The 15119-nt window shown below is 34.9% G+C and overlaps 1 protein-coding gene across 2 annotated transcripts in view; it reads right to left on the reverse strand.

The window, feature by feature from the left end:
• The window catches only part of EGFLAM (EGF like, fibronectin type III and laminin G domains), a 244052-nt gene that overhangs the window by 131753 nt on the left and 97180 nt on the right, over positions 1-15119 (reverse strand). For both annotated transcript variants that reach the window (XM_074282625.1, XM_074282626.1), the window contains exons 2-4: positions 12030-12139; positions 11287-11364; positions 8701-8727 (exon numbers count right to left, since the gene is read on the reverse strand). In XM_074282625.1, coding sequence (XP_074138726.1) covers positions 8701-8727; positions 11287-11364; positions 12030-12139 — 215 coding nt within the window. The remainder of the gene's footprint in view (positions 1-8700; positions 8728-11286; positions 11365-12029; positions 12140-15119) is intronic.

The following is a 15119-nucleotide window of genomic DNA, read 5'->3' on the forward strand; positions in this document are numbered from 1 at the left end:
TTGTTTTCCTACTTGCCTGACCACCCTTCATTCTTCCTTGCTGAATCGTTATCAATCTCTTTTACCTTTATCATGGCTGCTTTCCAGATACCTATCCTGGTCCCTTTTCTCTTTTCTCCCTCTTTTCCTTAGTGATCTCATCTGTTTGGATGGGCTGAAAGTTCATCTCTGTAAATATGATGCATGAATTTATGATCCAGTCCTAATCTAATTGTACTCCAGTTCCACACCTTTAAATGATTATTGGATGCCTTCGATTGGATTTCCCATGGAGCTCCAAACAGAATTCATTATTTCTCCTCTAAATCTATCCCTCTTCCAAATTTTTATACTTCTGTTGAGAGCCTCACCATCCTTCTAGTTATTTCACAGGACCATAGGATTAAAGGTGCTATGGAATGCTAGAAGGAAACCAAGAGATCATTCAGTCTTCAAGGAGAAGTAGAGGACAAGGAAGATTAATTGATTTGCCCAAAGTTACACAGATAGCAGAATTTGCATCCAGGTCTTCTTGCTCGAGAATTAGTGCTCTTTCTACTGTCTCACAACGTTACAGTCATCCTTGTCTCCTTCCTCTTCCTCATTAGCCTACTTTTGTTGAGTTCATCTCCACAATAGCTTTTGTAGCTCTTCTCTCCTCTTACATATCACTTTAGTTCAGGCCCTCATTGCCTCACAACTCAGTGATGTAATAGCCTCCTAATAGGTCTATTTGTTTTCATTTTCCCTCAGTCTCCAATCTATCCATCACATTTTCCAAAATAATGTTCCTAAGGCACTTGTATAATATGTCAGTGACTCCCTATAAAATGTAGACTCCTCAGCCCAGCATTTAAAGCCCACCACAGCATGGTTCTTACCTGCTCCTGTCTTCAGCTGCCTTTCAGGCATATCAAACTGGATATCCAATAAACATTTTAAATTAAACATATCCAAAATGGAACCCATTATCATATCTCCTAAACCATACCTTCCCTATTACTATAGAGAACAATACCATCCTCCCAGCCCCTAAGTTTTATGACTTAGGATTCAGCCTCAACTTCTCATGATTTCACCCCTCAGACTCAATACATTGTCAAGACATCAAATTTAACTTTGCAACATCTTCTGTATAAGCCCTTTTCTCTCCTCTGACACTGTCGTCACTCTAATGCAAGGCCACATCATTCCTGAATTATTGCAATAGTCTGATGGTGAGTTTGCTTGCCTCAAGTCTTTCCCCATCCAAACCATTCTCAATGTGACTAAAAAAGTGACTTTACTAAAGTTCAGGTGCAACCTATCACCACCCCCCCAACTCAATTAACTCCAATGGCTACCCAGTGTCTCAGTGATCAAATACAAAAAGCCCCCTCATACCTTTCAAGTTTACCCTGGCTCTCTAGCCTGGGTGGCCAAGCCAAGCTGGGTAACCAAAAGAGATAAGGATTTTGGTAGTGAACACATGGGTCTTCTGACCAGGTATTCACTCGGGAACCAAGAAGTCAGGGCATCAAGTCAGGGCATTATGTGAGTAGGTATAATAAAGGCTTTTAAGATTACACGTGGCTGTTCTTGAATGCGCTACCGGTTATTAAGCTATAGATTCAAGAGATCGTGGCCAGAGACCTTTGAAGGCCTCAGAGGAGGTGAGTCGGGTAGAATTGACAATGCAAAGGTCTTTATTCCCTGCCACATCCTCTTCAATTTATTGATACTGGTTTTTTGATGTACAAGATCTTTTATCTCTGAGATCCAAGCATTTTCTCTGGCTGTCCTCCATACCTAGTACCCTTTTCCTCCTCAATTTTGTTTACTAACTTCCTATCTTCCCAAGTAAAATTTCATTTTTTACAGGAAGTCTTTCCCAAAACTTCTCAATTTTAGTGCCTTCTCTCTATTATTTCTTATTTATCTCGTATACAGGTTGTTACATACATACATACATATATATGTATGTGTATATATATATGTATATCTTTTTATATACATACACATATGTATGTATATATATGTATATATGTATATATGCATATATACATATATATATATATATATATATATATATATATATATATATATATATATATATATATATATATCTTTTGCTCTCCTTCTCCCTTTTTCTGTATCCCCAGATACAATGCCACTTATTAAATGTTTAATTATTGACTTTACCTGCCTTTGCAACCTTATTCCCTATCAATTGCCTTCACAAACTTTTCCAGCTAAACTAGAAAAATCAGCATTTAGAAGGCATTCTAAACATTTTTAAAACTCTAGAAAAAGGAAAACTGGTATTATTTTATTATAGCAAAGCCCTATCTTGAGTAGGAAAAAAATGTTGCTGTTGTAGATGATTGTTCCCTGTTCCCTCCTGTTCCCTGAACTTGACACTGAATTTCCCTCCTTCATGAACTTTACAAGCTATTCTTGGAAAAGATAGAAGTTGAACCTATTCAAATAATATTATTCTTTTGAACTCAATGCAAGAAATAATAGGACCTATGTTTGCAACATGAGGAAATAAAGTTGTCTTTGATAAGTAGCCAGGGTTTTCTAGCTACCCCCATGTCTCATAGGCATTTTTGGAGTAAGAGGAAACCTCTTCTCTGCAACTCATCTCTTATGTGATGTTGCCTTTCACCCTCTTCGCATTGAATTCTGTCTCCTGGAATCACTTAGAGCATCCATTTCTCCATTTCTAGTTAAGGAGGATAAAGAGACTAGAAGGTTGGTATCCTTTTCTAGTCCTTCCTTTCCAACCCCTGAATCTCCTAATGCAAACAGAATTTCTCTTCTAGACCAACTGAAATATTTCAAAGGCATCTGTTTCATGTTCCTCCTCTCCTAAAAATCATAAAACCATATGAATTAAAGATGTAGTCTGCAAAAATCATTATAAGTCATAAATTAGAGTTCAGCCAGTATGTACCAAATGTTAACATTAAACATTCTCCCTGAGTGTAAAGCTGCCTGATACATGGGTGGAAAAGATTAAGAAATGTGCAAATCACCAGAAATATTTAGTAAGAACTTTCAAGATCAGATTGCCCTGGGTCTGCTCAGGTTTACAAATCAAAAAGGCAAGGTCCTCACTTTTAAAAATTAGGAAAAATCTTTATATCCAGAAGGTTTTCATGTGGGATTAAAAAAAACAAAAAACAAAAAAACCAACCATAAACCAAATTCTCCATTTGGTGTGGGAAGCTAGCTTTCTTTCCACTTAACTCTACCACTTTAGGAGGCAGAGTTAATTTGTTTTCCTGCATTGTGGGCTTGGCATTTCAATTTATTTTAATTCAATAAAGGCCTACTATGTGTGAAGTAGTGAGCTCAACTTTAGGTTAGAAAACAGTCTCTAACCTAGAAGATGTCAAGGAAGGAGCAGAATTTGGCCATCTAATTGCTCATTTCCTCCTCTAATGTCCCTATTCTTATCTAGCTGGCTTCATTACTGGAGTGATATGTCTTATTTTCTTGATGAAACATCACAGTAATCCTTGGAATCTCACTGTCCACTATTCATTATTTACATTTGCACCAACTTAGATAAGAAGTTAAAGGGTATGTGTTGTTTTTTTCTTTTAGTAGAAAAAAGAATATTTTTAATGGAATGGAAATTTAAGGACAAGTTAAGCTATCTCTGCATTGTTTCTATCTATGATCTTGTTGTCTATTTAACCTTTGCTTTATCTTGAAAAAGAGAATTTTTTAAAATGCTAAGATTTTACATAGGATTCAAGTCTATAACAGCAGCAACAAAATTGGTTTTCCTATTCAAGATAGGGCTTTGCTGTAATAAAATAACACTAGTTTTCTTTTTTTCCAGAACTTCTTTAAAATATTTAGAATGAGTTCTAAATTTTTTTCTATTAAAATTTCCTTAATGGTAATAATTGGATGCCATTATTTAATCTCTAGGTTTCAGTTTCCTCATCTTTTAAGTAAGATTATATTAGATATCTAAGGTCCTTTTTGTTCCAAATACTTTCCTGCTCCTGAACCTTTGCTTCTATTTGCTTTACTTATACAAAAGGAACCCAGGGCAAATACTTAGTCTAAGATAGACCCCAGAATATGGGATTCTTTTGCTTCTTTTTAAAGATTAGCAGGAAAAACCAATGTTACTTAATTTTTTGAGAACAAACAAGAGACATAGTGAACATAAATCTTCAAGAAAATCTGTATCACTTCAAATGAAGGTAGTCTAGCTATGCCAGATCTAAAACTATATTATAAAGCAATGGTCATCAAAACCACTTGGTACTGGCTAAGAAGTAGAGTAGCTGATCAGTGGAATAGGTTAGGTTCATAAGACACAATAGTCAATAATTATAGTAATCTAGTGTTTGACAAACCCAAAGACCCCAGCTTCTGGAATAAAAACTCACTATTTGACAAAAATTGCTGGGAAAATTGAAAAATGGTATGGCAGAAACTAGGCATTGACCAACACCTCGCACCCTATACCAAAATAAGGTTAAAATGGGTTCATGATTTAGACATAAGGAGTGATAGTATAGGAAAATTAGAAGAACAAAGGATAGTCTATCTTTCAGATCTGTAGAGAAAGAAGGCATTTATGGCCAAAGAAGGACTACAATATACTATGAAATGTAAAATGGATAATTTTGATTATATTAAATTAAAAATGTTTTGTACCAATAAAACCAATGCAGACAAGATTAGAAGTTAAGCAGAAACTGGGAAAAATTTTTTACATCCAAAGGTTCTGATAAAGGCCTCATTTCAAAAATATGTAGAGAATTAACTCAAATTTATAAGAATTCAAGCCGTCCTCCAATTGATAATTAATCAAAGAATATGAACAGACAATTTTCAGAGAAATTAAAACCATTTCTAGTCATATGAAAAAAATGTTCTAAATCACTATTGACCAGAGAAATTCAAATTAAGACAACTCTGAGTTCCATTATATCCTTTCAGATTAACTAAAATGAAAGTAAAAGATAATGATAAATGTTGGAAGGAATATGGGAAAATTGGGACACTAATACATTATTAATGGAGTTGTGAACTGATCCAACTATTCTGCAGAGCAATTTGGAACTGTGCCCAAAAGGCTATCAAACTGTGCGTGCCCTTTGATTCAACAATGTTTCTACTGGACCTGTATCCCAAAGAGATCATAATAAAGGGGAAAGGACCCACAATTGCAAAATGTTTGTGGCAGCCCTTTTTGTAGTGCTAAGAAACTGGAAACTCAGTAGATGCCCATTAATTGGGGAATGGCTGAGTAAGTTATGGTATACAAATGTTATGGAATATAATATATTGTTCTATAAGAAACGAGCAGCAGGATGATTTCAGAGAGGCCTGGAAGATTTGCATAAATTGATGCTAAATGAAGTGAGTAGAACCAGGAGATCATTATACACTGTAACAGCAAGATTATACAATGATCAACTCTGATGAACTTAGCTCTTTTCAGCAATGAAATGATTCAGGCCAGTTCCAATGATCTTTTGAGGAAGAGAGCTATCTATACCCATAGAGAGGACTGTGGAGACTGAGAGAGGATCACAACATAGTATTTTCACCTTTTTTGTTGTTTGCTTTCATTTTGTTTTCTTTATCAATTATTTTTCTTTTTGATCTGATTTTTCATGTGCATCATGATAATTGTGGAAATATGTATAGAAGAATTACCCATGTTTAATATATATTAGATTACTTGCTGTCTAGAGGAGAGGATAGGGAGAAGGGAGGGAGAAAAAAATTTGGAGCACAGGGTTTTGCAAAGGTAAATGTTGTAAACTATCTTTGCATATGTTTTAAAAAAAAGTAAAAAGCTATTTTAAAAAAGGAAATATTTATCACATGATTATGTAATTTGTACTATGGGGAGCATTTTGTCAGAAATGCACTGAAAGGTCATTGCAATAGGATACCAGAAGAGCAGAGAACAGGAGAGTGAAAAGAGAGTACAGGAGAGCAAAGGAGGGGAAGGTATGGGAGAGAAGAAATAAAGTATGAAAATGGGTTGAGCTATTTCCTGCAAATTCATGAAAAGATGAGTTGTCTATGAGGACCCTCGTCAACCCCTAGCTTTTCCCCTGAAATCTCCCCAAAGTGAGGCTCTCGTCATTATTCTAATCTCTTATGTCTGCATCTGGCACTGAATAGATTTTCCACAGCATCCTCCTCTTTTCTGGAAGTGCTCCTCAGGGATGCTGGGCCACTTCCGACAACCAGAATACTGTACTCTGCATTCCATGAGAACAAATGCCCCCACAGCAGCCACTCTGACTCAGTGACCACAAACACTCAAGATTGATAAAACAGCCCTTTAAATGCCCATGCTCTGATAATCTAATATCAAGGAGGCAGATGTGCCAGAGTAAATACAAGGAAAGATTTCCTTTTAAGTATCTGTTTTAGTTTCCCACAAGAACTGAACTAACCAATTAATTTGCCAAAATTCATTCTATGTTTTTATACATTTTACTTAAATTTTATTTCATAATATTTAAAGATAGAACATGTAGGCAGCAATATGGCATAGTAAATAGTTTGCTAATCTTGGAATCAGGAGGACCTGAATTCAAATCAGATCTCAGGCTTACTGTGTGATCCTAGATAAAAAAACAAAAACAAAAACAAAAAAACAAAAAAACCCACCTAATTCTGAATGTCACATCCCTGCCCCCCCAAAAAAAAGAGAGATAATGTAAGCTCCTTAAGAGTACAGAGTATGTTTTCTTCCATCTTTATATTCCTATCACCTAAAATACAATAAGCTTCTGTTACAATGGTCTAAGATGAGCGCAGTGTATCCCTTTTTTCCCCTGCCATCTCCATTCCTTGTTGGGTTTTAAACCCTGCAATAGCTTGGATTATGTCTTAATTATTTGTTATCCTTTTGCATATACAGTTCTCTGATCTGCAGTTAGCAAACCCAACATTTCCTTATTTTGCAATTAGTGAAAAGACAAGAAAGTTCACTCAAGAGTTCTTTGCTTGTGGGAACTGAATATAACCTGCCTATACTCTTCTGTTCCTCAATGCCTTACTACTCAGTTTTCCTGTCCCACTGGGATCCATGCCACAACATGTCTCTTATCTCTCCTTCCACTCACATAGATGCCAGCTTCTCATTCTCATTCATATTCTCTCTCTCCTCTCTCCTCTCTCTCTCTCTCTCTCTCTGTTTTTTTGCTGAGGCAATTGGGGTTAAGTGACTTTCCCAAGAACACATAAATAAGATCCCAGCTTCTTCTTCATCTGTGATTTATGACCCCATATTAAGTCTCCTAACTGAATGTTTGGGTCATAAAATTATGATTTGTTATTAGGAAATGTTTGATTTGTATACCTATATACCTGGAATTTTGTAAGAGTTTCTCATGAAAAGGGGTCCTAAGTGGAAAAAGTTTAAGAAGCCCTGATAGATGTGATCTCAAAGCTATTCCAACAGAAACAGACTTTCTGGTTGATGTTCCTACCTTAAATATCTCCTATTACAAGCCATCTTCCACTCAGTTACCAAAGATAAAAGTCTGATCATTTTACTTCTTTTCCTCAATACTCCAATGATTCCCTATTCCAAGATCAAATATCAAATCCTATAATTAGTTTTTAAAGCCCTTCCTAACCTGGCTCCTTCCTATCTCTCCAATATTCATACAGGGTCCTGGAATCCCAGTGCTGGGCTTGGAATCATGAAGATTCATTTTCCCTGAGTTCAAATGTGCTTTCAGGTAGTAATCAACTGTGTGACCCTTAGAAAGTTATTTAACTCTGTTTGCCTCAGTCTCTTCATCTGTAAAATGAGCTGCAGAAGGAAATGGCAAAGCACTCCAGTATCTTTGCCAAGAAAACCCTGTATGAGGTAAGACACAACTGAAATGGTTGAACAATAACAAAATTCAAGTCACTAATTTTTACATATTAGGAAATCGAGGCTTAGAAAGGCTAATTACTTTTCCACAAAGTCATATAGAAAATTATGGAGGCAGTAATAGAACTTACACCACTGACCCAAAATCTAGTGATCTTTCACTTAATGAATGCCTGTGAATGGATCATGAAACAATAGATCTGTACTCCAAACAAAAAGCCACATTATTATGGCCATTTTATTAACTGAACCAGAACAACTGGTTGTCAATCCAGTCCATTGTTTGGAAGTCTACCAAAAAAATTAAACCCATCATTTTTACCTTAAATCCTTATTTTTCAGTAAGCATGCTATAAGTTCTACTTTCAAAAATCACCTCTTGTTTGGTTAAATTGACTACATCCTGAAGAAATGTCTGAAGTAATTGAAACTGTGTGCAGCAAAAGTTCAGGGGGATTGAGAGAAAGGAAAGGAAGGAAAAAGAGTTTATTAAAAAAAACACCATTTCACTTTACCAGTTTAAATATTTTTTCTCTCTTCCAATCTACTTCACCTGGTCTCAAGACAGAGATTAAATTATTTCAATCTTTAAAAATGGGCCTCATGCTTATATTGCCATGTGAGCTGAAGCATCACACAGCAAAACTAAGAGAAGCTTATTTTTTTAATGATTAAAAATTCACCTTGTACACTCCATGGTCTCTGCTCTCACTAACAGTATGCACTGTCTGGTTGGTCTTTTTGATTAATAAATATCAAAAGGATGTCTGCCAACTTCAATATTTGGATGAGAAGAGACCACCTACACTCTTAGAGTTGCATCATGGATACATTAGCATTTAAAGCATACTTACAAAAGATGCCTGGCCATCAAGTTGACCCTGTAAAGGGGAAAGAAAAGAAACAATAGCATGAAGAATGATGGGACACTGAAAGCTTCAAAGTCAGTCTGCAAACCAACTATGCTACTGCCTAGGCAAAGCTGGGTACTTACATCATTCCCTCAGGAGCCCTCTGCTCCAGTCAGTACAGACATTTTTCTTGTAATTACATAACCAACTCTAGTCTTTTCTTACACTAAGCTTTTCCTTCATCCTATCCCATCTTGTCAGTCAAATACAATGATATCACATTTATATAGAATTCTACATTTTATAAAATGGTTTCATCACAGAAAAGCCCACAAATACAAAAATAAAATTATTATCTCCATTTTAGACATTTCTTTCTATTTGATCTTGGGTAACCCTTCTTTTCTTTAATTTTCTTCTCTGTATAATGGGGTAGTTTGACTATATGAATTCCAAATCTATGATCACAGAAGAAACTCTGTTAAGTTATTTGTCCAAAGCCTCACAGATCATATCTTTTAGAAAGGGAATGAAGTGGTTTAGTGAAAATAACAGTGGCTTTGGAGTTGGGAAAACCTCAGTTCAAATTTCGACGAAGAGATTTGCTAACTTTATGAATCTGGGTATGTCACATCAGCTTTTTTTGCATGTCAGTTTCTTCATTTATAAAATGGAATCAATGGACTCTAAGATCTCTTCCAGTTCCAAATCTAGCCAAGATCTAAATTTCAGGTTCTGTGAATTTCATGTCAAGTGCAGCACCTCATGCTCCCTCAAATTCCTGTTTCCACGAAATCTTTCTTGATCAGTGCAATCCACATTAACAACCCTTTTCTCTATGCTCCTATAATGTTTGTACTCTATGGCACACAATTCAGCATTTGATGACTATTCCTAAAAAACTAATTCTGCTCTCTATTTCATATCTTCTCTTTCCAATAAGGCTCTAGGCAGCTCACAGGCAGGATCCACATCCTATAACTCTCTTATATCCACCCTACTACTTAGCCTCAAACTACTAAACTGGGAACAAAAAGAGTCAGTCACACAATAAATGCTTGTTGACATTAGCAGGATGAGGAAAAAGACTAAAATCTGGCAGGAAGTTCTTGTGCTGAGAGACAACAATAGGAACATTTTTCTCTTTAAGGCCTTGAGGCCAGTATCTTAATCTTTTGCCTACTCTTAATCAAAAATGGAGAAAGCTACTTTGTTGAAAAGGAGAGAGGGAGAGTAAGAAGTAGGGATGGAGAGAGAGAGAGAGAGAGAGAGAGAGAGAGAGAGAGAGAGAGAGAGAGAGAGAGAGAGAGAGAGAGAGAGAGAGAGAGGTAGAGACAGAGAGACACATACACACAAAGACAGTGAGACAGATAGAGACAGAGAAGAAAGAATGCTGAGAATGGGGGAAAAAGTATAGAATATATGCCATGTCTTAGGCAGTTTTACTGAGTTTTTTTCTTTTGGATCATTTATTATAAAAAATGGGCAACTGGTGGCATAGCAAATAGAGTTCTGGGTCTGGAGTCAAGAAAACTTTTCTTTCAGAGTTCATATACAGCCTCAGGTACTTACACATTTACTATGTGATCTGGATAAGTTACTTAATCCTATTTGCCTCAGTTCCTCATCTGTAAAATGAACTGGAGAAGGAAATGGCATACTACTACACTGTCTTTTCTAAGAAAATTCCAAATGGAGTTACAAAAAGATGGACATGATTGAAACAATTGAACGTAAATTATAAAAGGTGGCTTTCTGTTTAGGAAGGGGAAGAAAAACAGATTTGGAAATGAAGTTGATGGGAAAACAAAACATATCTTCCCCAAATAAAAAAAACTGGAGGGGAGGAGAAGAGAAAGAAAATGTCTAAGAAGAAAAATTTGCTCAAAGAGGAAAGGTGAAAGCATAGAAAAGAATTAAGAAAGCTGTAGGAAAATGGAAGGAGCAAGTAATAAGAAAGTGGAAAAATGTAAGATAGGACCATTAAAAAATACACTTGAAAATACATTGTTCTCTTCATTGTGTCTCTTTAGGTAGTTGGGAACATTTAGATTTGTCATTTTTACTTATAAAGCTTTCCTGTGAGTTAGTTCTAAGAGATTAAAATTGAACTTTATGAGTATAAGGAAAAAGCAGCAATAAGGAACTTATTTTCAGGGCAATCAACCAAAAAAGGAAATAGTGAACAGGACAATTTAAACTTATATTTTCTGCAAATGACTGAATTTTTGTGATATACAACATACACATTTTATTTTTTAAAATGATGATTTTTGTCATTATATCACTGTCATCATAGGATATAAAAGAGAATGCAATCCCACTCTACTCCTCCGGATTGAACTTTCAAGGAAAAAAGAGAAAGAAAAATAAGCCCAAACATCATATATAATATCTTATCTGATGGTATTCACAAAATCCTGACCTGATAGTCTCTCACCTTTCCAACATGCAAATTTGAGAAAAACATACATTTTCTTAAAGGATAAAAGACATTCTGATTCTCATTGTTAGTTATCAAGAGTGTCCTTGTGGGCACTGACATTCATATCATATTCAAGGAACATTGCCAGCTATGGGGATACTCACCATATTGAGCATGTCCTCATTAAGCGGTACATCTTTTGACATCTGATGTAGGACCTCCCCAGCCTCAGAGTAAAACACCTTGAGGAAATATAGTTAACTGGGGTCAACAGCAGTGCAAAGGTTTTCTTATAGAATATATGATGCTCTAATTTCACTAAAAGCTGTAGTGAATTAATTTCTTATGTTTCATTGCTCCCTTCACATCCTTCTCCTTCTGTTCCCCTGTCCTCCCATACATTTAATTTATATGGGTAACCCTACTTCAGGTTATATTCTATAGGTGGCTTTTCCTGAAAAAAAAACCTGTCATTTTTCTTTCTGGTCCCTCAGTGCCTACCAATTGGATTTAATGTTGACATATTTTTTTCATTTATCACTAGGGTGGTTTTATAGCAGTATTCCAATTGTTTCATACATATATGCTTTGTCTTTCCAAACTTGATGGCAAGAACTATATTTACCACCTCTATTAAACCTGGCCTGAAGCTATGAATGATGTGAAAACAACCAAATGGATGTTTGACTAATCCAGTTGTAGTATTTAGTGAATGTGCAAGTACAAGCTACTTTTGCCCTAATTTCAAGAAGAATGGGATATTTCCAAAGAAATGATCCTATTAGAGTTAGGGATGCTCATGGACCAAGAGCTCACATAAGGATAGGAGAGAGGAGAGGTTGATAAACATTAGAAAGGCAGACATTTTATTTAAAAAAAAACCCAACCATCAAACCTATATACTCACAGTATATCCAGTGATGAGACTGATGTGATGATGTGGCATTTTCCATTGAATCAGGAAAGCTGAACAGTTTAAAGAATTCAGTAGGATGTTAACAGGGGGACCCAGTCTGCCTACCTCAAAACAAAAGGACAATGTGTTAGAAAGTGCAAGAGGTATTATCTGGTGGATGTTAAGAAGAAACTATGCAGAAACCCAGTTAAAATTCACAGTCATATAATTTGCAACTCAGGCTATAGATAGTCTTCTGTATTTTATTATGGTGGATTTGTTTCTGGGTTTTTTTTTTTCTTGGCAAATTAACTAAGGTTTCTTGATCAAATCCTTTCTGGAGTCCCAGAAAACCATAAAAAAGACTCTGAGGTAAGAATAGATTGACACTTTGTAATTTACCCTAGCTAGGAGCTTAGTTATAGACAAAATTGGAACCTTAAGATCTACCATTTATCAATTTATTCTTGAGTTTAAAGGACCATGTAGTAAAAAGGGAAAAGATGGTCAGAAGAACTTATCAGACTTTAAGCAGAACAAAAGCCAAAGATAATAATCACTGATTCACCTACAGACCTGCAGGAGACCATCTGCTACATTCCTCTGGGAAAACCATTCATTACTTCTCTAGTTAGAATTAATGCAAGGGAGATTTTCTTTCAATGTTTTATAGTTACTTTAAAGAGAATTTGTTAAAAATGCACCATCCTTAATGTCACATTCAGCAATAGAGAGTTTAGATTTAATAACTGGCCAATGTTTAATAAATCTAAGAATATAAGTTATAAAAAGTTAGGAAAAGTCAATGTTGGGAAGATAGGTCTGCTTATACACTTCTAGAGGATCAATGAATCTATCTATTAATTAGGAACTATGTAGGAAGTGACTAAATTTTCCATATCCTTCAACATAGCAATATCATCACTTTATATGTATTATAAGAAAGTCAGAGATAAAAAACCAAAATTTCAATATATATCAACATTTATAGTATAAATAGCATAATATAAATATCCTATAAAAACAAACACACATATGAGCACAAAAAGAGCAATTATAAGCCTACAAAAAGCATAGTCCCATGTATTCACCTACAAAAAATATACTCACAAGTATGAGCCTACAAAGAATATACTCACACATTAGAGACTACAAAAATACATGTATAATATTCACATGTATGACCATATACAAGTATGTTTGTACTTTTTATGGAAGCAAAGACTTAGAAACAAAAATGGCTGCCTTTCCTTCAACTGGAGGACAGACAGAAAAAAAACTATTGTATATGAATATAAAAGAATATTATTATGCATTAAAAAAAGAAATATAAAGAATATATAATTACATTGAAAATTTTCCAAGACTTGATATAGAGAACCAAGAGAATCATATATATCCACCATACCTATAACAATTTAAGTGCAAGATAACAATATAAGTTCACTAAAAGGAAGTCTAAGTAACTGAAAATAAAAAAAAAAACCAATGTATGTCCCAAGGAAATAGCCCTCCCTCTGGCAGAAAGGCAGGGGATGATCAGGATACAACATTGTTTGAATATAATAAACAAATTTGGTTTCAAAGAAGGATGGAAAAAATTCACCTTTCTGATTTCTTTTCCAAAAGTGAAGTATGGATATGAAATATTTCATAAAGTCAGACAAGGTTGATGTGTTGGTTACTGTTTCTATTTCTCTCTGTCTTATGGGAAAATTCAGTATGAAAGAAAGGGTTTGAAATAATTGATATTTAAAGACAGGAGGCATCAATATAATGTATACATTAAAGAGAGAGTCCTGAAAAGTGATCATGACTTAGAATTTTCTTTCACTTCAAAGATTCTTTATGAAACAAAATGAAGGCACTATGTGTGAGTGCACACCTGTGATCATGTGTGCTGACTCCTGTCCTTTGTTACTTGAGAAAATCTACAATAAAACACCAGCTTAATTACTCTTATTTGAGTTAAAATAGACTCCACTATATTGGTTCATTTTTTTTTTCATGCAGAGTCTATCTCCTAGACAATAACACCAAAAATAGCAGGCAATTAACTGAGCAAGTCTATTAGTTTGACAAAATAACAAAAGGTATGGTATCTGTGTAAAATAATGACCAACTGTTCTGGAAAATGAATGAGCCCTAGCAAGAAAGCTATTCATTTTTGTAAATTATGCCATCCTAAATCATTAATTAGCATTTATTGAGGTACTCCCACATGCAAAAAGCTGTGTAGAACATCCAAATAGTGTGACCCTCCAGCCATTCAGGCACAGAATACTTCAGGGAAATAACAATAATTTTAAAATTGAAGTGAACGTTCTCTGGAGTAAGACTTCCCAATTATTTTGTTCTATGATAAAGTGCATATTTAATTTTTTTCCTGTGGAATATTATAGAAAAGGACAGTCTGGTCTATAGAAAAAAACTGCTAATGTGGGATGATGGTGAGTATGGATAGGTCTTTGAAAATACTACCTTTGACTATGATTCATTCATTCATTAATTCAATGTATAAACAGCTATTGAATGCCTGCTATGATTAAAGCTTTGTGCTAGGTATTCTGGGTAGAACAGTCTGTCCTTTTGTAGTTCATAGACTAGTTAGAAGATAAGTATAGAAACACTTTACAGTAGTACGAAATAGAATATAAATGTAAAGCAAGAGAGGTATAAAGAATTAGTGGAATTCAGAAGAGAGAATTGTCTTTGTAGGCTTTATGGAGATGTCATTTGATCTGGGATTATTCATGGAATCATAGCTCCAGAGGTGGAAGTAACCTTAGAAACTATCTACCCTCATTTTACAGATGAGGAATTAAGGCCCAAGGAGTTTAAATTATCACTTATTTCCAAGGTCATAAATGCAAAAACAAAAACAAAAACAAAAACAAAAAAAAAAAAAAACAAAATCAGTGGTAAGGGTAGAAATCTGGGTATATCATTATACAAGTGAAGTTCTGATACAAAAAAGATGATGAAGAAGGGGATAACAGGGATTGACCCAATGACCAATCACTGAAGCATAACATTCATAGTCAAGAGTTTCAAGAAAAATTTAGCTTTCTAGGAAAAATTCAATAAATTTTCAATGTTACC

This window comes from Sminthopsis crassicaudata, chromosome 1, assembly GCF_048593235.1.
Source record: "Sminthopsis crassicaudata isolate SCR6 chromosome 1, ASM4859323v1, whole genome shotgun sequence".
NCBI classification, from domain to species: domain Eukaryota; kingdom Metazoa; phylum Chordata; class Mammalia; order Dasyuromorphia; family Dasyuridae; genus Sminthopsis; species Sminthopsis crassicaudata.